The sequence below is a fragment of the Tyto alba genome, unplaced genomic scaffold (genome assembly GCF_018691265.1).
Source record: "Tyto alba isolate M040663 unplaced genomic scaffold, T.alba_DEE_v4.0 Super-Scaffold_23, whole genome shotgun sequence".
NCBI lineage: Eukaryota > Metazoa > Chordata > Aves > Strigiformes > Tytonidae > Tyto > Tyto alba.
Window position 1 is genome coordinate 5,699,477 of NW_024881297.1, and position 24,786 is coordinate 5,724,262.

General features: G+C 44.7%; 1 protein-coding gene across 1 annotated transcript; it reads left to right on the top strand.

Annotated features, from left to right (window-relative positions):
- On the top strand, positions 1-24,563 carry BMP3 (bone morphogenetic protein 3). Its single transcript, XM_042796952.1, has 3 exons — positions 1-373; positions 11,451-12,361; positions 20,129-24,563. The coding sequence occupies exons 1-3, from the start codon at positions 31-33 to the stop codon at positions 20,318-20,320; spliced, it is 1,446 nt and encodes a 481-aa protein (XP_042652886.1). The 5' UTR covers positions 1-30; the 3' UTR covers positions 20,321-24,563.
- The last annotated feature ends 223 nt before the right edge of the window (positions 24,564-24,786 follow it).

The following is a 24,786-nucleotide window of genomic DNA, read 5'->3' on the forward strand; positions in this document are numbered from 1 at the left end:
AGCCCTCCCAGCCGGGTCGGAGGGTGCAGGATGGCGGCGTCGACCCGCTGGGTGCTGTGCCTGTGCCTGGGCTGGGGCTGCCTGTGCCTGGCGCGGGGAGACGCGCCGAAGGCTCGGTGGGCCGGGCTGCGGCGGCGACCGGCCCCGGGAGGGGTGAGGGGCGGCCGGGCCAGAGCCGCGGCAGGTGACTACGGGCCGGGGGAGCGGGAGAGGCTGCAGCCGGGGGACAAGGTCTCGGAGCACATGCTGCGGCTTTACGACCAGTACAGCGGGGGGCGGGCGGCGGCGCGGCGGCCGCAGGACCCGCCGGGGCTGCCCGGGCTGCACCTCCGCCAAAGCAACACGGTGCGCGGCTTCCGCCCGCTGGCTGCAGGTGAGTGTCGGCGGGGGGGGGGGGCCGGGACGCGAGAGGGTTTGGGGACGGACCCCTCCGGCCCCTCGGGGGGGTTGCCCGCGGAACCGCCCGGTTCCGGGTGGGCCGCGGGGTTCCGCGCCGGGGGCGGGAGCGCGGCCGCGGAGCGGACTCACCTGGGTGCCGGAGGCGGGGGCTGCCGAGGGTTCGCTGCGCAGGCACAGCGGGCATCGGCTCTGCAAAACTGGAGGTAACGGGTCCCTCCGTCCCGTCTGCTGGAGCTGCGCGTCTGTTCTTGGTGCCCGGGGAACTTGATGTAGGGAAGAAGATGAGGAAAGGATTAGGAAAGTAATGCTGCCTGCAGCAACGGTCGTGTCTTCCAAGGCTATCATGTTTACATTGTCTCCCATTTTTTAATTACCGGTTTATCTCTTCAACGCTGTGCGCAGCGTCTTTGCCGTATGGTATCTGAGTGCCATATGAGGGAAGTGGAGTAATTAACATATCCTCTCTGGAGTCTCCTTTTACCGGTGTTTTGCATGTGTAGTTTCTGTTGAAAGCAAGCGCTGATTTGCTTGCGATGGAGCAATAACATGGTTTGACAATCCCTTAGACTATCTACAGAGTACTCATTTTGACACATTGGTGACAGTACTGGCAATTAGGGGCAGTGGTAAATGACCTTAGTTGAAGCATAATTTCCGCGTGGTAAATACTGCACCTCAGCGTCTTTGGCAGTGGCACTTAGTTTTATCTCCGTGATGACAGGCTGGCACGCACAGGTAGATTTATGGAAACATAAAGCCATTTTTCATAAAGGAGGGGAGCGTGTATTTAACACGGCAACATCACAAAAGAACTGTGTCCTAGTAGAAAGGGAAGATGGCACTGCCCTGGTGCTGCATCCCCTGCCTCCACAGTTCTGCCTTTTGCGCGTCCGACCTCTGCAAGGGCTAAATGGAGATGCCAGAACCCAAACGTGACCTTTGCAGGGTTATGCTTCCCAAATCCACTGCATCCCAGAAACCTTCTATTTGTATGATAGCTGTCACGCCATACATAGCAGCCAGGTTTGCCAGTCTTTTATTTTTCATTGCACTAGTGGATTGACCCAATGGCTTTTTCACAGACAAGCATCTGTCATTAAAAATGAGCGTTGTCTGGGAGCTTCAGTGACCTGCAGTGATTCCTTCATCTTCCAGAAAAATGAGAGCTGGGTGCCAGACTTTCCTTAGGTTTCTTTGCAAGTCATTCCTTCTGATTCTTCAAAGGCAACAATGTCTATTATAGGATAGTCCTGCACAGAGATCAAATACCAGGAAAAATGGAATGGCTTTAGTGTTTTAGAATTCAGCCTTACAAATGCTCTCCATCATATGTTGTTGCAAGTATTGCTGTCCAGGAGAGAGGCTTTAGGGGCTAGAGGCATAAATACCTTGGTTTTGCAAGACAAAGAGCTGGGTCTCCCAGCTGCTGCTCCTACAGATGACCTATCTTATTTTTTTGACCGAGCTGGGTTTTTTTGCGATATAAAGTACGTTGCTTTATTCTCAAATAAGCAGTTCCCTCACCAGAAGAGGATCAGGTATAATTAAAAAAATAAAAAAATAAAAAATGAGGGGGGAGGGTATAATCCCAGCAGAGTGATATTTGGTCTTTTAAGCATATCTGATCAAAGATATTTGTTGTTCTAAATCTAGAAGGTCTTTGGTTGAAGTCCCATCTCTGTGGTCTTTTTGATTATATTTATACTCTCACTTGACATTGGGTGGCAGCAGTCCTATAAACATACTATTCACTAATCCCTTTCCTCTTCCTCCTCTGATACTTTCACAGTTCAAATGCCAAAGCAATACATTGGAAGTGGTTATAAGTTTTTTGACACTTTTATAAGTATTTATGCAAAAGATTTAACCAGTTAGCTGTTGTCTTTCTCTTGCCATAGGCGGCAGCAGCTCATTTTTTATGGTTATTGGTGGCAGAAAAGTGCATTTGCAGAAAACCCTTAGATCAAATGTTCCTCAGGGTGGTGGGGATAGTGAAAAGGCTTTTTCTAGTTTCTGACTTTTTTCTTGCGCCCAACTGCCTGGCCAGCCCTGCGATGGAAATGGCACATCCACAGTATTTCCCTTTTGACGTAGTCTGTTGCACTCCTTGGCTGCAGATTTCAGTCTCCCACAGGCTTCCCCTTGTCCTTAATGTGGCTGCATCAGTTAAATTAATAAATGACGTTGCCATTACTCCTTCAGCACATTTTACCATCCCCGCTGCCAGCCTCTTCAGGAGACAGCTTTTTGTCTGTGATGAGCAGAACTTCCCTAAGAATCTGCCCATTTCTTCTGCATCTACAGCAGGAGGCCCTGAAGGAAATCTTTAGTGACTTCATTTGCAGTTTAACCGTACATTTTGCAATTTAATTACGTATTTTCAAGAGACAAACTGTTTCTTTTGTGAAACACAGCTCTGAAATGTGGCTGTGAAACCTTTCTGCCCTCGCTTTTTCCCTGGAGAGCTTGTGGCTCTTTGGCAGTGCACGGGAAAGGCCTTTCCCAGATCTCGCAGGTAACCCACCAGACAAATTTCTGAGACCCTGTAAGACAGAGTGTTGTGTGATGGGATCCAAGAACTGGTAGGATTTGTTGAAGGTCATCCCCTGTTTCTAATCCAAGAAAAGCAGTGTTGCATATGGCAGCTGTAGTCTTGCAATGGACAGCCAACAAGAAAGAAGGAAGAGATGATAATCAGAAGCAGCATCCCAGCAACTGTTATATGCATATTTCTGCTTCTGTGGCTCAGTCCTCCGAGGGGATGGGACAAGAGCTTCAGCCCTCTGTAGACACCTGTAAAGTTTCCATCCTATGCTGCCCTGAAATTTCTCGTGTACCAGATTTCATGACTAGGCTGGATTAGTAGGAGTTTGTTGTTTGGGCTGGGGGGGTTGGCCTTTGATTTTGATGAATGTTCATGTGATCTTCTATTCAGGCAAATTTGTTTTCCATTAATCTTGATAAATTATCTCAAAACATAATTGTTCGGTTTGACTCACTCAAAACAAGGGACCTTTGATGCCCACGACAAAGCTGAAAGAAACCCCAGGCCCCAAATCCATTGCAAGTGCAGTAAGGATGTACATCATTCACAGTATATCTAGTTATATTCCAGCACTGTTCTCTCTCATTGACTTAATTGCTCTAATCTATTTGAGTCAAAGGATATTCAGCCCGTGATTTCTGTGGCAGCTGTGTCGTTGTTGTGAGATGTCTCTGGGATAACCCTAGCAGCCCTTGTCTTGCTTAGGCCGGGCCTCACAGTGAGCTCCACTTCAGGGAAAATCCTAAGACAGAGCCTTTTCCAGTTTTTTACCTGCAGGTACTGCAACAGCGAGTGGTTTTCCATCCCGCGTGACTCTAAAGAGACAGCTAGGAAGGAGATCAGACGATACGTGAGTTAGAGCTGAACACGTTGACAGTTCTGGCAAGCGTGCTCTTAAACTATGGTCGAGCCTGTGCATCAGTGTCTGCACACGACCGTTCTTTTCTCCTGCCAGTTAGTGAAACCGCGGAATGACCAGACCTCCAGCTGATATAAATCTGCTTGCCTTCAGTGCTTCCCATAGAGGTGCGCTGATCTGCAACTTCTGAGGCTCTGGATCTGGAGGAAAGACACAGCGCAGAATAAATAAAAGAGAGCGGAAAGATAAAAGCCTCAAACGCAAGACTTTCAGTTTGCTTTTGAAAGCACTTTTAATCATTGCATCGCTAAAGGAACATGTCTTGCAAATGAGTCATTTAAAAAACTCTACTTTAATTGGAGGGTCCCTCTAATAATGTTATAGTAAAGCTATATAGTCAGAAATTACTTTAAACTCTTTTTTATTGACTGAATTTCAAGTAATTTTAGGTATTAGACTTGCCCCTAGGCCAATTCTTGTGGTTTCAGAGCTATGTTCTCCTCCTTTTCAAAACGCCTTTCTTTCCTTTGTTGTGGTCTGAAATGCCCACGCAAACTGGGGGAAACCAAGTACTGCATAGGGAAACCAGCTAGTCACCGGCCACCATCAGCCTGCAAAATCCAGTACGGGCCAAATTCTAGTCTCTTTGAGCTCTAGTAACATTAAGAGTATTTTGTAACAAGAGCTGTAGAAACATTCAGGCAGGAGATGGTGGGAGTGTGGGTCTTTGGGGTTTTTTTTTGTTTGTTTGGGTTTTTTTTGCTGTACCCCTATAAATATAATGCAAGCGGCAGCATCCTGGTAGTTTTTAGGCAGAAGGAGCTTCCAAACCGTTAAGCTATGATTTGAGCAGGCTGGGGCCAAATCTGAAAACCTTCTCTAAGGCACATGGGCGCAATCTGTAGGTTTGGCCTCTCAGGAGCAGACCTAGAATTTTAATTTTCTGTCTTCTGTTACCACCTGTCTTGCTGTGCACATGGATGCACATGGATAACCAGCGCTCACAGTCCTCAGTCGGTCATGGTTTCTAGAGCACATCACTTCACATGTGAAGAGGTCTGGCCTCGACAGGACAGACGGTGCACAGTTTGCTTTTCACACAGCCAACCTACTGCCACCAGCTGAAGTGGAATTGATGGTGACTGTGAGGAGCGGCAGAGTCGGTTTTTCGCATTCCCCTTCCCAGATTTGTGTACTTCATTGGTGCAGCTTCCTTACTTGCTTACCTTACGCTAGCTTTGAGTTTGGTATTGTGTTTAGGTTTCAGACGTGCTGTGCTCTTTCTGCTTAAAATATATAGAAGAGAGATCATTTGCCTGCTGTGCAGCACATTTAGGATGTGCGATATGCGTATTTGTGGTTTTCATATCATAAAGTCCACATGTAAGTTAGATCCTGAGCATGCACCATCGCTCCTTCTTGAAGTTCTTTATTTAAGTAGCTGATAGCTTTAATCAAACGGCTGGACTTTTTTATATCAAGTTACTAGCTGCTATGACCTTATCTGCTTAAAAGTATCGTATCTGCTAAAAGAATTAATAAAACCAGTTTGGCACCAAGACCCATACTCTTTAAAAATAGAGAACTGGATCCTATCTTTTTCTTTTGCAGAATACTCACACTGGTAAGGGGGAAGCAGCAATCAAGTAAGAGCAAAGGAAAAGGAGAAATCTGGCTTCCAAGTCTGTGTTCCTGTTCTGGAACTTGTTCCCATTTCCAGCTCTGAGTGAACTTCTGTAGCTGGGCTATGAACCCATGAAAACAAAGTTTTACAACGGAAACACTGATACCTTCTTAACTGTGCACTGGCACAAGGGCACCGCTTTAATATCTCATTTAAATGATGGCTAATGGTGACTGTGTAACTAAATAGCCCTCGTTACTGCATCCTTTTTCACCCGTGGGATAGATTTGGCAGTCCATAAAAGTGTCAGTGCATCCTCTATAAAGGTAAATACACCACATGTTAGTGGGCTCGTTTCAGCTTATTGGTGCCTGGAAATGCCCCTTGTAACATGAATATGTTCATGCCGGTGATGTCAGTCTCCACAGACCTCCTGCTTTTTCTTTAAATACCTTTTTAATGCCAGTAACAGGCAATCCATACAGCTGTGGGTTATTGCAGGAAGGTGAGGAAGCACGGGCCATGCCTCTGAAAATACAGCGGGTGCAGGTACTTCAGCTGTAGCTCTGTGAGCTGGGTTCCCTTCTGGTCTGAGCGATCGGTAAATAGGCTGGCATCTCTGATACCCCAAACGGTGAGGGACGGCACACCCTGCCTCGCCATCTGGGTGACATCCACCTGTGTGATAGAGTAAGGCCTTTCTGCTTTAGGCCCGGAGAAACTGTACCTCCTCTCTGCCCCCACCCCCGAGAGCTCTGTTACTGCTTGTACAGGAGACTGGGGAAGTGACGCTGGACCGGTACGAGCTTTGCCATGGTGCTACAGGGGTCTGGGTTTCACTCGAGCAAGGAGAGAGCGTACAGGTGAATAATGACTTGCATATGGGCTGAGTGGGCCAATAAATCTGTAGCCTGTACATTTAACTGCATGTGCCTTCCAAATTACATTCTACATGAATACAGACGATGAGGTGTTCTCCTTGTCAAGTACCTTTCTGCCCAACTTGTGGCTGCCACTCCTAAGCTCTACACTGTAGAAGCGAGCAATACTAACTGCAGCGATGCTGTGACTTACCTGCTGCAATTCAAAAGAGTTCTGTCATGCAGAGCTCGGTCTTGTAAATTCCTCGTCAGGCTGGCAACAACATACAGTGAGCCCTTGAAGGGGAGCAGAGGTTGCCGTTAAAATCTGGCCTTGCAGTATCTGGAAGGTAGCAGTGTATAGCTTGCATATAGCTCTGTTGCACATATTTTTCCTTTGGTCATTTACTCTTAAATCTTCTCCTCCTTAAGTGCTTTGTTGCTGAGAAGTCTTCTGCGCTTCCAGTTTTTTACTACAGAAGAGCAAAGCTGAGTTAGCAGAACTCACTTCAAGTAAGAAAGAACTAAAAGTCTTCGCTGAAGTAGTGGTGATCGGGTAGAAATCTGATGCTTGCAGAGTTGGGAAGTGTATGGAGTGAGCCAGGGAAGTTTACTGCTGCTCAAATAATACTGAGTTGCCACTGAATTGCATTGTATACTGCTGCAAATGAGCATGAGATACAGCTGCTCATAGGTAGCAGACAGATTCTTGTCAGGCAGTAAGGTGGTGGACCCGACTGTGGGTTTGCTCCAGCAGCTGCCTGCACTGCAGGGACGCCTGGGGTTCCTAAGATCTTCCTGCTGCTGCTGTATCCTAAGAGCCAGCCCAGGCAGAGGGGTCCAGCATCCATCTGAAGGGTCATATACTTCAGCATCAGTTCCTCGTCTGTCTCTGCATCGGGCCATTTCTTGTCTGGGCAACTAGCGCAAAGAAAGCTGCTGCAAAGCTGCTGTTTTCACTGGTTTTGTTTGATAATGAAAACATAAGAAAAAAGCTATTGTGATACCATGATCTTACAGGGCATAGGCTTTTAGGCCTGTGTTTTTCTTGATCTCACCTGCAAAGCTGACTATATCCTGACTTTCTCCTTTGCAAGGAGATCTTGTTGCCTTTGAGACCTTAAAGGTTTTGTTATAGAAGGACAAATTGGCCAGAGACCTTAGCTGGGCTCGGTCAGTCAGCCTCTTTCCACTGGCTGCTGAGCCACTGCTGGTGGACTTCACCCTGTAGTCTGGCCCCTTTCTCCCCTCCATTTAACATGGAGCTGTTGATGGCAGAATCCTAGGAAATACTATTCACTGAGCATTGACAAGGTATTAGAATGAAAGCCCTACTTAGATTTGTCTTGTGTTTTTGTTTGAGGTTCTTTGGGATTAGCGAGGGGGGAAATCGGTCAATCAAACTGTTCCCATAAGAGGAGTTATCAGTGTAAAGTCATTCTAAAGACTAAAGCCTCAGCTCACCTTGGTCAGTAAGACCTCACTGGTGTCAGTAAAGTACACTGGATGAGGCTTATGAAAAGCTTCCCGCAACACTGTAAAATTCGGTTAGATGCTGCAAGATACCTCCTGACATTAGTGAAAAGTTTAAACTGTGCTCCTGACCTTGGCTAATAGTTTAAACTACAGTATTGTGGGAAGAGATTCTCAGCAGTTTCTGTCCTCTGATTTTAAGGACGAAGTTTCATTTCAGTGAGATGAAGGTTTCCTGAGGAAGAGGTGACTTTTGTAGGTATTTTAAAGTTGAATCTTCCTTGACGGGTCTATCATTTTTAAGGGTAATGACTAGCCCAGGGGAATGCTTATTTCAGTGCATTGCTCGCATCGGAGAGTCAGGTATCGCTATCACAAAATGGATATATTTGACACAGCGTTCCTAAGTTGTGACAGAAGCCTGGGTCATGCAGTTGGGTTTTTCTGAGCCGGAAGCCAGAAACCCCATAGACATCTGTGCTGGCCACTAGTAACTGGTTTCAAGATGATTTTGCAGGCTGAATGAGACGAAAACGCTTCAGAGCCTTTTGAGCTTGGTGATCATTAAGTAAGAAAATAGCACCACCTACTGCAAGTACGTAGTCTTGGGTGTAGAGGTAAATACTGAGTGGCTTCTTGAGTTTTGCTTTTAATCAAAACTATATATTCCTCCTGTGTCTGTTTCACGCCATCTAGGGTTTCTTTCTAAAAAAAAAAAAGCAGTTTGTTTTGTGTTCCACTACAGTATGCCAATTTAGAACAGGCAGTATTTGTTAACTGGAATTCTTATTAAAAATTAAAATCGAAACTTGTCATTCAACATACAACAGTGATTCAAATAACTTCTTTAACAGGCGCTCATGAGACATCATAAATTCTGGTTCCTAAGACTGATGTTCTTAATGCTCTGACAAATTTCGTATTAACCTTATTATATTAGTGATTACAAACCAAGCAGGGGTCAGGTCCTCATGTGTGCTTAGAACAAATGTAATAAGTGGCCAGTTTTGGCTTGAGGGATTAAAAGTAGGATTGAATTCAAAGAAAATCTAGTTCCCCAGGCATAAGTAATAGCTAGAAACTGGATGGCTTTGGTATGTTAGTTTTCAGCTCTGGGGAGCTTACCCATGTGATCCACCATCAGGCGGGGCTGAGTGTGTAAAGAGGGCTGTGTTCCATAAATGATTTGGCCTTTTTTCTCCCTGTTTCACTGAGAAAAGCATCTGTTGTTTTTTAGCTAATTTCATGAAGCAATGCATGTGATATACTGGGGAAAAGGGTTCTGTCTTTCTAGTGAGACCAGTTCCTGCTTTTTTTTTTTTTTTAAAATGTATCAGTTAGAATATCGATCAGAAAACAAAACCAAAAACAAACAAACAAACAAACAAAAAAGTTTAGAAGAGGCAGCCACTTACATTGTTGGGCTGGGGCTGAGGAGGCAGAGGGAGAATACAGTATTTTGCTGGACTTATCTGAATGACATTAACAGTTGGGGTGTTACAGGCTGGAAGCACAGAATGTCACCCAGAACATAACGCTGTCAATATCTTTGAAAGATCAGTACTGAAAATGATATTTTCACTTACTTGGGTAGGGGATTTATTACAGTGTTTTGAGGGTGGAAGCGGAGAGGCTGTTCTCCCCTAGTCCAGGGGCATCTCTATGCTTGGAACAAAATAAAAATAAAATTTAAAAAGGAGAAAAACCCTTGCAAAAGTCTGTAAACTATTATTTCTCTTTAGCCTCCAGAGAGGGTTTTGACATGCTGTGGTGTCAAAGCAGCATTTAATTCCATGTTCTCTAGTTTTCCTAATGTGTTGGGTTGTTTCCAGCCCCTTGGGGGTCTGCAGACCATACCTTTGCTTTACTATATTTGACTTTTCCATACAGCCTGGTTTTATAGCTCTCAATTGCACCTTAACATTTGGATCTATATTTCTCTCGCTCTGAAGGACAGACGTAACTGCAGTCCAAGCAGGAAATTTTAAAACAAAAATTAAACCTTACCCCCAAGCCTTTCTGTTGCACCCTGCAGGGGATTAAAGTAGTCAGCCATCTGTTTTCCCAGATCAGCCTGTGTTAGGAGTTTATCTTTGGGTTTGTGCAAGATACCTGTGGTTAGGTTGACTTCTTTAATTTCACAGCTGTGGAAACCCCACTCTCCCCTGCATCCCTCCTAATCGATACAGTAACATCCCAACCATGAAGGAGGGTTGTCCTTGGCTTGTTTCCCTCTGCACCGGGTGTGTTTTGCCACCAACACCCCACCGCCCCCCACATCCCTGCCCAAAACTTTGGCATGTTGGGTTGTCTTTCTGTTGGTTATTGGGGTTGCTCTAGTACTGTCCACACACCTTCAGCTATACTAGTAAATACTTTCTAACTCTTACTGGCAGGAAAATTGATGAAATGTCCTGAGTGGAATGTCTAAAATTACCCTATGTAATTGAAGTAGTCCTGGGCTTGGTTATTCTAGAGGGAAACTTCAGTTGTGATGAGTGTCAGACCTAGCCAAAAGTCTGTCAGACCAGCCTGTCTGTCCTTAGCTCACGTTAAATGGTGAATCATCTCTTTCTCCAGAGCTGACATCCAAGCCTTAAAAATGATTAAATAGGGATTCTTTCTTGGTGTTTCCTCTCTCCATGTCTTTAGAGGCAAGCCACATGGCTTCTTTGTGCACAAGGTTGTTGTCAATAACTTCATACTTCCTTCTGTGCCCAGCTCTGATTTTGCCTTTGTGAACGGCTCTGGATCCTGAAGCCCCAGTTGCACATGCAGAGGTCACTGACCACTTGAGGGTCCAATAAATTGGTCTTGTTGAAATGGAGGTGTGGTTAATATTGAGAGGAAACATCCTTTGTAACACGGAATTTCAATTTGTCTTTCCGGTTAGCCTTTGAAATACATAGCACTTTCTATGTTTGCTTACTTGTTTTGCATCCCAATATATGTAGGTAGCTGTACCAAACGTTACGTGGTTTTGGGTCCCTCTTTAATAGTCACTTTGACATCTTTAGAAGCTAAGAGTAAATGTCACCCAGGCCTCGAAGTCCCCGTCTTGTAAGTGAGGCCCAGATCGCAGTGGAGCAGAGCAGAGGGTTTAAAGGAACCAGCTAGGATTTTTTGCATTGAATAGCTTGGCAATCAGAGCTTAAGTAACTTATACCACCTGGCAGTACACTTCAAACCCTGTGACAACACTAAGACTCATGCCCTGTTTGAATCCAGGCTTTTCCTCTTTAGTCACGACAGCGTGGCCATAGTCACCTAAATGCATTTTGAGAGGGAGCAGGTTGGAAATGTTACAGAAAGAGGAGGATAGAAGATCAAAACGTTACTATGGTGCCGCTCAAATTTCTGGGTGATAGATAAAGTCTTTAGCACATATGTTATCGAGCTGTGTTCCTGCGACCTGGTTTGTTCCATGAACTCAGAGGAGCAGTAGGAAATGTGTGAATATTTCTAGATGGAGATGGGCATTACAAGGAAACCGGATTGACAGTGTGTGATTTATGGTCACCAGTTTACCAGCTTGGTTATTTTTCTGAACAGTGGCCTAAACCTGTTCTCACAGCACTGCATGGACATTTCCCGTGAACTTAATGTATAACCTAGAAATCAATGTGCTCAGTCCTTTCTCTATAACATTTTGAAATGCCCATATTCTTATCTAAGTATTTCTTCTTCTAGGGAGCTCTGACAGACAGGAGATGTACATTTTTAACTTGACGTCACTCACCAAGTCTGAAAACGTCTTGTCAGCTTCAGTCTATTATTATATTGGTGATCTGCTGCGTGCTAGATGGAACTGTTCCCAATCCAGAAGCTGTTCTCGTCACGGGCACGGGAAACCTGAAATTCAGATACATCTTTCAGTTTGGACCTTTCCTTTGGTTGGGAACCAGAGTCGGAGCCTTGGACATTTCCTAATAAATGTCTCCACTGCTTACCGGGATGTCCTTTCCTGGCAGTGGAAGGATATCACTCAGCTCCTGCATGAAGCTAAACAAAACAATGAACTTCTGATCAGTGTCAAAATGGATCTGACCAGCCATCACCCCTGGAAAAGGGCACTTTCTCGCTATGAACCCTACATTCTGATTTATGCCAATGATTCTGCTATTTCAGAGCCAGAGAGCGTTGTCTCTAGTTTGCAAGGGCACCGTCATCCTCTGGCAAGGGTCTTTCCCAGGCCAGAAAACCATGTGAGGAGCAGCCTTGGGAAGCGGCGGCGAAAACGCTCCGCAAACATCCTGTTGCCGTTACAGAATAATGAGCTTCCAGGAGCCGAGTACCAGTACAATGAGAATGAGAGATGGGAAGACAGAAAACCCTACAAAACCTTCCAGCCACGTTTAGCAGAGAGGGCAAAGAGCAAGAAGAAGCCTAGGAAGAATCATCACCAGAAGAGCCAGACTCTCCAGTTTGATGAGCAAACACTGAAGAAGGCGAGGAGGAAGCAGTGGAATGAGCCAAGGTATTGCGCCCGGCGCTATCTCAAGGTGGATTTTGCAGACATTGGCTGGAGCGAGTGGATTATTTCCCCTAAATCCTTCGACGCCTATTATTGCTCAGGGGAATGCCAATTCCCAATTCCAAAGGTATGGTCTTTATTGGCTCTTTTGCACTCTCTGTTATGGTAAACTATGCGTTTTCTTTCCTGCATCAGTGAAAGAAGGCAGCTGGTCATTTGTTACATGTTCAGATCTAATAAATAAGTGTTATCTTTGTCTCGTGCTACAAGAAGTAATGGTTAGAACAGCTAGTAAAAAGAAAGGCTTGTAAAGGTAATTAAAAAAATATTACATGGTATTAGTTTTTTGTCCAGAACCCAAATCGCCATAAAACATTTCCTGAATAGTGCTTATGATGTGTGAACTTGTTATTAACCTGTTTAATAGACATAATACAAGCCAGATCCAGAAAATTGCTTATTAGACAGTAGTTGTTATGCCTTGAAGGAGTCCGTGGTGCCAGACCCACGCTGGGGTCAGTCAGCATAGCACACTCTAGGAAAAACGTGTGCCTCATGAGGCACGACTGTCACAATGACAGAGAGGCTCTGTAGAGCTCTAGGAGTGGTTGGGACACTCTGAGTGTAAGGAGAAGAGTCAGATGAATCACTTCTATGACAGACCAGAAGGACCCGAAAACGATGGATCCTGGCCAACTGACTTTTGAAATATCCTCTGTTTTTTATGAGATAACTGCATGTAAGTAGCAAGAAAGGGTGATGTGCTCCTAGCCCTGTGACTTAGCTGGATGAACTCAGCTCCTTAAAATCAAATGCCCAATGTCATTATTAGCAGCATGGAACCCCCCAGAGTCTACCGAAAACTAAAAGTAGAAGGCGTTATTTGAGGCGGGCCTAAAATGAGGGGTACGCACAAATAGTGCCTACAGGAAATGTCAGTAAAGGTAGTACTTTTGGACTCATTGTAACCTCACATTCAAAAGTCTTTATTCCTGCCAGAGTGAAGCCTTAGCGCTTCGTTCCAAAATTTGTATGTCATTTCAGCAACGTAAGGGACCAAAGGGAGTCACCCTTTGAAAATGATGGGTGGAGGAATGTACCCAGGGGGAGAGAGCCCACAGAAAGCAAGCTGAAGAGTCTCTGTTTGAAGGAGGAGGTGACTTACCTGACTACCTCCAACTGCAATGGCAGGCTTTCAGGTTTTGGATTGTTGTGGTTTGAGCCTGGTCGACAGCCAAACACCACACAGCCACTCTCTCCCCCATCTCTTCCAGAAATGAGAAGGGACAGATGATGCAGGCTTGGGGTTCAAGATAGGACCGGGAGGAGCAGGTCACCCATTATGGTCACAAGCAAAAGGCAGACTCATTAGGACATTAGGGGAAGTAAAAAAGAACATAGATTTACTGCAGACACTAACAACAACACTTAACAGAGTAGGACAGTGAGAAGCATTGCCACATCTTGAGAACACCTTTCCCCCACCCCTCCCTTCTTCCCGGGCTCAGCTCTGCTCCCGATATCTCTACCTCCTCCCCCAGCGGCGCAGGGGCAGGGAATGGGGGGTGCAGTCAGTGCTGCCACTTCTGTCATCTTCGGTGGGGGGAGATTCTGGAACTTGTTCCCCCTGCTCCATCGTGGTCCCCCTCTCACAGGAGACAGTCCTCCATAAACCCTCTCTGACGTGAGTCTCTCCCATGGGCCACAGCGTTTCCTTACACTGCTCTGTCGTGGGTCACCAACTTTTTCCAACTGGAGTCCCTCCCACGGCTGCAGCCCTTCCCGAGCTGCTCCGGCGTGGGACACCCCCGCATGCTGCAATCCTCCCAGCGCTGAATTACAGCAGCGGGGCTGCCTTTTCCCATGAGACCCCGGCCTTCTTTGGGCACAGCACCTTGATCAACCAGGTGTAAAACACAGGCCATCAATCAGTGTCTGCTCCACCGCAGATCTCCATGGGTGGCAGCGGGGGCTGCCCTGCCATCTCCCCACAGGATACAGGGGGGGTCTCTGCTCCGGCACACCTCCCCCCTCCTTTCTTCCTCCGTTCCTCCACTGACCTTGGTGTTCACGCAGCTGCAGCAACTCCTCCTCACCAGTCCCACTGCTCATCACCATGTCCCTTCTTAAATACGTTCTTGCAGAGGTGCAGCTGATTGGCTCAGTTTTGGTGCAGAGGTGGAGCTGACGTGGAGCTGGGGGAGCTTCGAGAAGCTTCTCACAGGGGGCCGCCCCGATAGCCCCCTCCCCTGCTACCAAAAAGCCCCACCACTCACGCAAACCCAGGACACAGATCAAAGTCAAAAATGAGAGGGAATAGGAAGAGATAGAGCCATTACCTATTAATACATTGCATTGGGCCTTTTATTGTTTTTAGGAAGTGTGCTCTGTCAAACCAGTAACTCAGCACACAGGTTAGAAATTTTAAAAATGCCAGACCTGGGCTTCTTCCATTCTAACTTCAAGAACACATAAATTATAAAAATGCCTTCTGTATCCCTCTTTTTAAGACCAGGTTAGCATTTCCAGTGGCAGCTTTAGTTATAAAAACTTCGTTCCCACCATAAAAAAGTGTTACTCTGATTTTTGTTTAGGAGGAAATAGTACATGATACTTAAACCAGAAGAGTTAAAATACTCCACTTCAAAGGAGTTAAAAAAAAAAAAAGTGTCTCCAGCTTGGCTGATCCTGGTCCCTAAAATATTCTTCACTTAAAATGAGACACTTCCTATGGGCTACCATCAGTAGTTCAAAAGAAATAAAGAGTCAAGTACTCATTGGACAATCAGTGATTCTACTGGAGGACAATTTCAGTCAAGTTCCTTTGTATTCCTGATGATAGGGGAAAAAACCCCAAATGTGTAGCAGCTTCTTGGAAGGGCTTGAAGGTGTCTCATCATAAGTCCAAAAGTATTTAACTTCCCATTTCCTGAGGTTATCAGGTCTGGCTTTTTTGGCTCTCAAAGAAGTAAATGACAGTTGAAGAGCCGATGCACTTGCTAGAGAATAACCATTTCAACCCCATCACTAGAAATCTCCTTTTTTTAAAAAACATTTGGCAGATATGCAGAATAGGTTTCTACCTTCTGAGGCAGCAAAGCTCTCTCTTAATAATCAATACATAGCATATATTTCTGGGTTAGCTGACAGCTGATGCAGAGACTGGGAACAGCCCCCCTTTGCCTGTAGGAAAGTCTGGGTCAGACCTGAGATTGCTCAATGACATCCACGCTCAAGAGCAAACAAGGCTTTCTCAAAAACAGGTTTGGAGGTAGTGGTTTTAGAAGCCCTTGTTACTGGTCTCTCCTTGCTCCTACTGAAATTTAATCCTGTCAGGAGCTGATGGGAAATAACAGATTTAAGACAGAAAGCAAGTCTCTCTTTGGGAGTCGAGGCGGGACTTTGAGAACACAGATTCTCCAGCAGCAAAAAGTGTACTGTATCTTCATGGAGATAAAGAAACTCTAAGAAACCAAAAGTAGAGTAATGGTAAAGAAGCACTGTAATAGAAACATTTGTACTCCTTATAAAAAGCCTTTGTTAGCACCTGCAACTGGAAAATCCTTAATGTGCTCCATAACCTCAGGGCTTAATTCCCGGAGTATCTTCAAATCTATGGAAAGAAACAGTAAGCCATAGAAATGGTCCTGCAAGTCACACATCCCAAGATGAGTTAAATACCAGTGGTTCTGAAGTGGCAAAATTAAGTTTAATTGAAGTTTAAAGCTATGTTTGACACTAAGGCATGAGAGGGAGGTACGAACAGTGCACACAGCTGAAGAGTAGCTAACAGGTATTGCTTGGGTGAAAGAGGAGTTCCAGCTTTGTCTGTGAGTTATCCATCTTTGGGTAATTCCCCTAAGGTGTTACACTGTGCATCAAAAGATTTTCTAACATACGGAGTCAATTTTTTGTCTGCCAAATTGGGGTTCTGCTTTCCTGCAGATAGTAGCATCCGCCTTCAAAATGTCGTAGTTTAGCTCCATCTTCACAAATAAGTAGTCTTGTGGTGTTGGCTACTATTATCATGGTAACTAAGTCTAGCAGACCCAGACCCAAAGGAGTATTCTTCCTCTTCAGTGCTCTGCTCTGCCTGGGATAGTCACATACACACTGTCAGAAGTGGTCCGTGCCCTGGAAAAAGCTTATAGTAGAAAAGAAGTGAGAAATAAATGCGAGAGATGGGTAGGCAAAACACCGAGTTTAAATTACTTTGATGACATGAAGCAGAAGGTCTGATTGCTGTGAACTAAGCCTGTAGTGCAGTCCTGCAGGGCCATAACCACGATGCTAGTTTTCTTCTACCAATCCTCTAGACTCGCTGGGTGAAGAATTATAGCAGCAGAGCATTATAGTTCTTTAGACACTGTGAAGCTGAATTTTTTCTGCCATGTACTGCAGAGAGAGCTAGAGCAGATTACTGAAAGCCATGGTGAGTCTACTTCCCTGAAAGCTATTGGTAGATTTCTGTCCACATTAGAATTCAAATTGTTCCTTTTGTGTGCTTTTTAAATCACAAAAACCCAAAAGACCTTGTTTTTCAAAGACAATGAAAATCTAAATTATATAAAAAGGTAAAGCCAGTGTCTTCTAGAGCCACGTGTTATTCTTGGGTCATGCATAATATCTGGTGCTACTAAGACTGTGTTTTCAAAATGATACTATAACCATCAGGCAATAGCAAACTACTCTGTGCCTATGGGTATATACTGTTCCCTTGCTGAGGGCAAGCTCCTAAAGTTGACAACCTGTCGGGTAATTAAGAACAGATGTTCCTCTTCCTCACCACCACCCCTTCCCACCTCCAAATTTTCTGGCCTTACTCTTTCCTGATTTCAATTAGCTGGTGTGACTGCTGTCAAACCCACATGAGTCGGGCTTGCGGAATGCCGCAGAGCATACAGGCCAGGCAGACCCTCTCCCAGGTCGGGAATGAAATCTCATAACCAACATCATTTGCCCTGCTCATAATACATCTCTAATGAAATTCAACGGGGCAGCAGGTCTCCCAAGGATGCATGCAGCTTTAGCAGGTGCAGCCTGAGCCACAGCTGGACTCATTCACAGATTTGGCAGTTCGGAGTCAGCGCGGCATTTTTTATTCCCGCTGCTCCTCTCAGCCTCCCCTGCTTCTCCCCTCCTAAAATCCCTGCCTGCTTTTCATGACCATGTGCTGGACAGACCGTAGGCAGCCTGCAGGCCGTGGCCTAACTCGCTCCCCTTGTGCAGGGCATTGTGCCAGTTCAGTACTCCGAGGGGGATTTTGGTTTTCTGAGAAGCACGCGCCTTTGGATTTTACTCCACTCACGGTTAAATTCCAACTGGAAAAAGGAGAATTACACTGAAGCTGGTTATCCTCAAGAGCATACCTTAAGGGCCAGGGGCAGCATATTCAAGACAGACTCCAAGTCAATACGGAGGATGTTCTGTATTGTACGATACCCGTAAGAAATAGAGATACTTCTTTTATCATACAAGGACAGAACATATCTGGGCTATTCCCACTGATAGCCGAGGCGATACTTGAAATTGGTTCTGTACAATTTAGTGTTTTAGTGGTATGGATTCCATATCTGAAGGGAAAGGTTTCCGATCAGACCTTACCATGGCTTATTTGGAGACCTGTTTTTAATTCCAGTACTACTAGAAATGGGAAATAGGGTCTCAATAGGTGTTTTACCTCTTGACATCTGATCAGCATACTCAGGAGATCTGTTCGGCTCCCAGTTGTTTTTGTGGAGGATGCTGCACAGCAGCTGAGTAGGGAAACAAGCCTGGATGCTACCAGAGCTTTCACTTCCTTTTGCAGGCAGAAATGATACAGAAATCTGAACTGTATACTATTCTAAGACATTTTTGAAATCCCTATCAACTACTGCTGAGGAGTATAGCTATTCTTGAGTTCAAAACAAACAAACAGAAATGTCTGTCTTGAGATCAGCTACCGTGATGGAGAGTAATGTCGTTGTAACCATGCTGGGAAACCTACAGCCATTAAGAGGATGGTGCAACAAGCTTTACGTTTGTAGTTTAAAGAGAATATCACTACAGCCCTGCATCCCATTTGTCTGATAAGCTATGATAGTAAGCTTAAACACCAACAGGGGAAAAAGATCAGGCTCTGTATAATGTCCGCATTCAAAAGGGAGTTGGATCCTGAGTGTACCTGGGAAAATTATGAGCCCCTCGGAGGGTAAACAGAAGGAAGGGGTTGTGCAGGATTGGCACTGTTTGTTGCTCAGCCTTCTTGCAGGTGAAATAGGTTCCTCGTGAGAACAAGGAAAAAAACATTCAAATTATGTCCAACACGTACATAAAGAATAGCTGAATACTCCCCTGTGAGTCCTTTTCAGTTCTGTGTCAGATGGTTCCAGTTCTGTCTTGAGACTAGTTTCAACAATGTGGTACGGAAAAAGTCTACTCTGATCCATTTCTGTTGGAATTCAAGGAACAGCTGAATCCACAAGAAAGAAAGAAAAAATACAGCTGGCATTAGTTGTAAGCAATGTTGCCATAAGTAGGGACAGGTTAGACATCCGTGTGTATTGCCAGCAGAATTGGAAGCATTTACTCTTAAGTGTACTAATGTGCTACATAAACAATACAATGAACCCGAATCTCACAGTTATTCCTGTGCTTTTTGCATGTAAGATCATGAAGACTTGCACCTCAGGTGTGTAGATATCTAACCCTTAAGACTGATTTTTCCAAAAGCAAATCATCTGTTGTCGCAGCAAAACTGCCCATTGCACATTTGGCCCAAATTATCTAGTTCCATGTGTTTCTCAGTGGCATCTGACTGAGCACATTGAGCTGTGTGATTCCCAGGTTCTACATGTAAGAAGAGCTCTAATAAGCATTGTTCAAGTTTCACTCTTACAAAACCAAGTCTTTGGCTAAAAACTGCATCTTGTGTGTTTTTCATGCTCGCCAATCTTTCGTACAGGTACTTTGATATGGAAGGGTTTGGGGGTTCAGAGGTAGAACTTAGTCCTTTTCATTTCTATGAATATGTTCATTTTTATTTTTATGAGTGTATTAATGTATTCTGGTTTTGTGAACAAGTACAGTTATCTCACTGGTCAGATTCGCTTTTTGTTGATATCAAAGCAAAGTGTATTCCTATTTACATATGAGTATGAGTCAAGGAAACTTTGTCCTTTAGAGAAAAATGTCACCTTAATATGAGGTACAACTGACATGGGATTTGGGGGCCCAATTACTCGGCAGTGTCACTGATGATGTATACTGCAGATGAGAAGTGATTTGACATGGAAGAAGGAGCAAAACAACCTCACCTTGCACGAGAGCTAACTGGAACGATTAGCATCGTGGTGTAAAGTACTTCCTTTCTCTCATCTGTCTGCATTTTTTCTCCTTCTGTTTTTCCTGATGCTCTCATATTCCGCCAGCCAAACTTCCCAGCCTCCAAGTTATGTTTCTTTTGCTTCCCTAATGACTCAGCCTGCTAGCACATTGACTGCATCCCTCCCAGCCAAACAAGTTTTATGACTAAATTGCACCTCATGTGTAACTTAATCCACTCAGAAGACACTGCTTTGACCTATAGGTACACCTTGCTGCAGGGTCGGCTGCCTGGGCATTTTCCTGGGAAGGCACGTCCCACAGAGAGCCCGAGGTGCTGTTGCCAGCAGGAGGCTCGAGCTGAAGGTGGTGTAGCAATACTTGCAGCCAGTAGCCCAAAGAACCAGAAGCTGGCTCAGGGCAGCTATGGTGACAACTGGAAATGGTCGAGCAGAAGACAGATTTTACAGCTGGTCAGCTGCGGCATCTCCCCAGGGCCCTTCTTCAATAAACCAGTTTTGTTCTAGAGTATGCGGGTCCATTGTAACGTGGGTGCAGTTACATTTTCTGCTGTGTCTTTCTCTTGCAGGCCTTGAAACCATCCAACCATGCCACCATCCAAAGCATAGTGAGAGCTGTCGGGGTCGTCCCAGGCATTCCTGAGCCTTGCTGTGTTCCTGACAAAATGTCTTCTCTTAGTATCTTATTCTTCGACGAAAATAAAAATGTGGTTCTTAAAGTGTACCCCAACATGACAGTGGAATCCTGTGCGTGCAGATAACATCTCGGGAGACCCTTTTGAAATGCTGAGGTGATCACTTGCTATTCTGGGGGAGGGCAGGGGGGTGGGGCAGAGCGGAGGGGTGTTTCATGATATCTACTTTTTGTTTGCACTGCCAACGCGTTTTCTTTGGACAAAAAAAAAAAGAAAAAAATGTCAACAAATCCAAACAATGAGGATGGAAATGGAATGGATTTTGAATAGCAGTTCCAAATAAAAAGAATACAAACTTCATTCGTCTCTGAATTTGACCAAGACGCGAGTCTTGGCAATGGGGACTGGCTGTTGCTGTTGAAATCAAGAGATGAGAGAAGAATTTTCATAAGACTCTTCAAGATTGTTGAGACTGCCAGAAGGACATTCTGATCTATTTTTGTACCAGATTTTGGAAGCAGCAGTAGCTGTTAATTTTTGTCTCTGTTCTTATGGTGACTAATGGGTAGGGAGATTAGAAATATACTATTCTCCATTTTAAAGCTAAGCTTTCTGCCTTAGGTTATTGAGTAGCGCAGCAAGGAAGAAAAACAAACCCAACATCCTAAGAGCCTTAGATAATCCAACGTAGACATATATCTCCTTGGTATGACATGTCACCAACTGCATGTGTGTATTCTGTTTCATTGATGTATTCTTCGCACTTCAGCTTATTAGGTGTCAGTGCCTTCGGTCAGAAGAACGCAAGACACAGTACTGCTGCGTGCATGATCGTGGTATCTCAAAAGCAAAGACTTTTCTTTCACACCACTGTGGAAACTCAGCAGGCCGAGGGTATGCAAGTTATCACACTCAGTGAAGCGGCTGAGTGACTTGTTCACAACACATATTCTAGAACACAGCTGCAAATAATCTACAAGTAAATCATGGCAGTTGATTCCTGAAGTGAAATTCTTTGGTACATAATTTTTATCTGTAGGCCTTCACTACAATTATTTGATCAAAACTGACTCTGGTTGGTGAGTTTTGATTGTTACATTAATCAAATAGGACTTTTTTTTCTCAGTTCACTTCTACGCTGAAAATCAAATTTCTGGTGCCTATGCTGTCAATTTAAGATTTCTTTTAAAAACTAATTTGAGAAACTACAAGCAGGAAAGCAGACATCTCATGAATCTCAGGCACATCTGCAAAAAGTTTGTTCTGTTTCAGAGTAAATGTTCACAGAAGTACTTTAGACAGAACCCCGGTTCCATTTCCACCAACACAAGCTATAGAGGATGATGCTTTCTAAAGCACTTTTGACTGGTGAGAGGGATGTTTTAGTTTGCGCTAAGAGTGAACGTCAAACCACCTTTTCCATAAGTTACCTACATAACCGACTCTCTGAAATAGTGTATTTAAAGGGCAAATATTCATAGGGAATAAATTAATTCCCTATCATTGTGAGAGTTAAGTTGTCTGCTTTGGAGTCAGCAATTCCTTGGCATGTTAAAGGTGGCAACAGCTTTCCTAGTACGTGCCTTTTGGCAGCTTCATAGCTATTGGAGGCTAGTTTAAGTGCTCAGTCATTGATTTTTGTATGTGGTCACTGGTGCCGTTGTGTTTACCAACTTGAGTAACCTGGATGTCTGAGGGTGTGAGAGGTGTGGAAGTGGAATAGGTAGCCTAGGGACCCTTTCAGCAATCACTTTTTACCTGCAGAAAGTCTCAGTGGAAGCTGACAGTTTTTTAAAAATAAATAAATAAATAAATAAATAAAAAGACAAAATGAACCACCAATTAGTCCCAGATGCACGTTATGCTTGCAGCCCTTCCCTTACCCTGCTTGAACAGTATACCCCTGCAGTCAGATTCCTGGGGTGCCAGCGGATACGTGTTTATTGGCTCCAATTAAGCAATGCTGATTAGCACAGCTATCCAACCTGATTGCTGTACGTTAGGATGCCAAGAGGTCTGTAGCAGCATATTGCCTTGAAGGATCTGTTCTCTGGAACTGGAAGAGAAAAGTCTCCACTTCTAGAGAACAAGTGCCATCTTCAGCACATAGAAGCAGAATTGCCATCAAACCCAAGCATAAAATAAGTGTGAAGCTATGTACCTTCAATCAAGGTTCACCTGATCCACTTCCATATGCAGGAGAGAAGTCAGATGTTCCCTTGTGCAAATCAGATGGGCTTAAAAACAGGAGGAAGAAGGCTGTGCTTTCCCCTTGGCTGAAAATACAGACGGTTGCAGACAACCAAGAGCTTTTCACGGCTGTGTCTTAGTAATGAAAAAGAGCCTGTCCTTCTGATGCACAGCTGTGTGGGGTCCTGTCTTGACTTTGAGGACAGGCAGAAGTAGCGGTGTGCGCAGGCTGCCCGCACCGTGGGGCTCACCTTTTAATCCACTGGTCTGCTCCTGGGCCTGGTGTCACTGGGACACGTGGGGGATGTCACTGGCTAAGCTGGAAGCTGGCTCGGATTTTTCAGTAGACATGAGGCCGTGAAGGCAAAATCAGATGCAGTGGTTTCCAATAGTTGTCTTTTGCAAGCGCTGCGCAGGTAAGTCCGTCATTTATACAAATCAGTGTGAGAGTGGCTACTGTTAAAAAACACACAAGCTCAAATGCTAAACCCAACTAAACAGAATCTTCAATTTGTAGAGAGCTTGCGTCAAAACAGGTTTGGTAGAGCTTGACAAGGCAACCTCAGCTTTGTGCCAGTATGTCCCATTTATTTGTTCAAGGTGAGCTTGCTGGTGATGAGTAACCATGAGAATAGCGTGTTGGCAGCCAAGCTTCCCAACTTCTGCACTCCAGAACAGAGGTACTAACAAAATACAGGTGTTTCCCCAGCACAGCAGTCTGAGGCAGCTGTGCTCTGAGTCACTCTTTGGGACCTAAGCTGAGATCAAGGCTATAGGCAATGCTTTCCAGTGCCATGATGGGACAGCCTGGAAGTGACCTTAAAAGCATCACCTGAAAACGAACCATAAATATGTTACGCTTGGATTTCACTGGGCTACAGCTGGGCTGTGTCATGAACCATATCATGTAGAACAGGTACAATCTTCCAGGCAAAACATGATCTGCCTCTTCCAACTCTATGCTGAGTGTGTTCTCTTCAGTTAACCGTATAGAAGTGAGACATTTTATGCCCATGACTTGTTCTGCATTTGAATCTGTAAATGAAACTTTCTACATAAAGCCATGTCTAGCATCGGTAACTTATTAATCACACAGCCAATGATTTCTGTATATAACTTTGTATTAGTAGGGACCTCAAAAAAATTTCCAACTCGTTATTAATCAGCATTTTAATCTCAGATCAGCACAGGGGGATTTTCCCACCTGTTCTGTTTTTTGAAATACTATTAATTGATAAATGTCTCTGCTTCCCATCTAATTATGTATTATCTGATGCCCGTGAATTATTTTTATGGCTGGCTGAAAAGATGGGCAGGAGAATTCCTTGAGCTATGCAAGCTCTCCCTTCAGATCGGCTGCTCTGGGAGCACAGTCCCCAGAGAGGAGCAGACTGTGAGGAGGCCACTGCAGAAAGCTCTTGAAAACCTCACTCTTGGAGACTGAATAGGAAATCTCATGGTAAGTGTGCAAAATACAGAGTGCAAAATAAAACTTGCTTATCCTGCAATGCGATACCTCAACCCAGGAGAATTGCCCGCTAGAACCAATGACACTGTTCCCTGAACAGGGTCACAGGGCAGGCTGTGTTTTTTCCTTTGCCTGGGGGCCCTGAACTTGCAAGGAGCAGGGAACCTTTTGTGAGGTGCCGAGCAGCCCTGGGGTTGCGAATCACTGTGCTCCGCTGCAGGGCTGGCCCAAGAGCTTTGCACGTTCATCTCTGGCGAGAGGCTCAGCAGTTTGCAGGAGACTGATGTCTTGTTTGGTGACCCATTTTTCCTTGTAAAAACAGCCTTTTTAAAGGGTTTCTGTTGAAAGGTTAATCTTTGTACAGACGATGTCAATTCAAAAAAATTAAAATTACCCCCCAAAAAAGAAAAGTTATTTTGTATATGGAAAGAAACTTTAACAGATGCTTTTAATTTATTTTATATCTGTGGCCGTCCTGTCCTCTTAATGTTTTGTTCTTTATCGCAGTGCTTTTTAAACAATACAATCTTCTCTGTTGTCGCAAAGATGAAATGCTAGGACCATAGTCAAGTTCACGGGGACAGGTTGCAGCCACACTGTGAAGGGCATGTTTCACTACTGAGGTATAAGCTTGCCTGATATGTATTTTTATCCCTACAATAATGGGAAAGTTTCACTAGGAACTCTGGAGAAAATATAAAATAAAATCACTTTTTACATGAAAATTCATTTTTTCTTTGGTGTATTCACGTCTTCCCAAGAACACTGATGTTTTCACTGCTCTCTGTGTTGAGCACTCTGGAAATGCGTCCATCTCGAGTGCTTGTTTGCAAAGGCCATTCAAACAGAGGTTGTTTTTATAGAGCAAAGTACAGAGTGGCTGGGGAGCGGGCGTTAGAGATGCGGTTAAAGGTTAGCTAATGTGACAGTAAGA

Coding starts and splice junctions, on each gene's coding strand:
- BMP3 (XM_042796952.1), top strand. CDS start 31: ATGGCGGCGTCGACCCGCTGGGTGCTGTGCCTGTGCCTGGGCTGGGGC. Junction 374..11,450: donor CTTCCGCCCGCTGGCTGCAG/GTGAGTGTCGGC, acceptor TTCTTCTTCTAG/GGAGCTCTGACAGACAGGAG. Junction 12,362..20,128: donor GCCAATTCCCAATTCCAAAG/GTATGGTCTTTA, acceptor TTTCTCTTGCAG/GCCTTGAAACCATCCAACCA.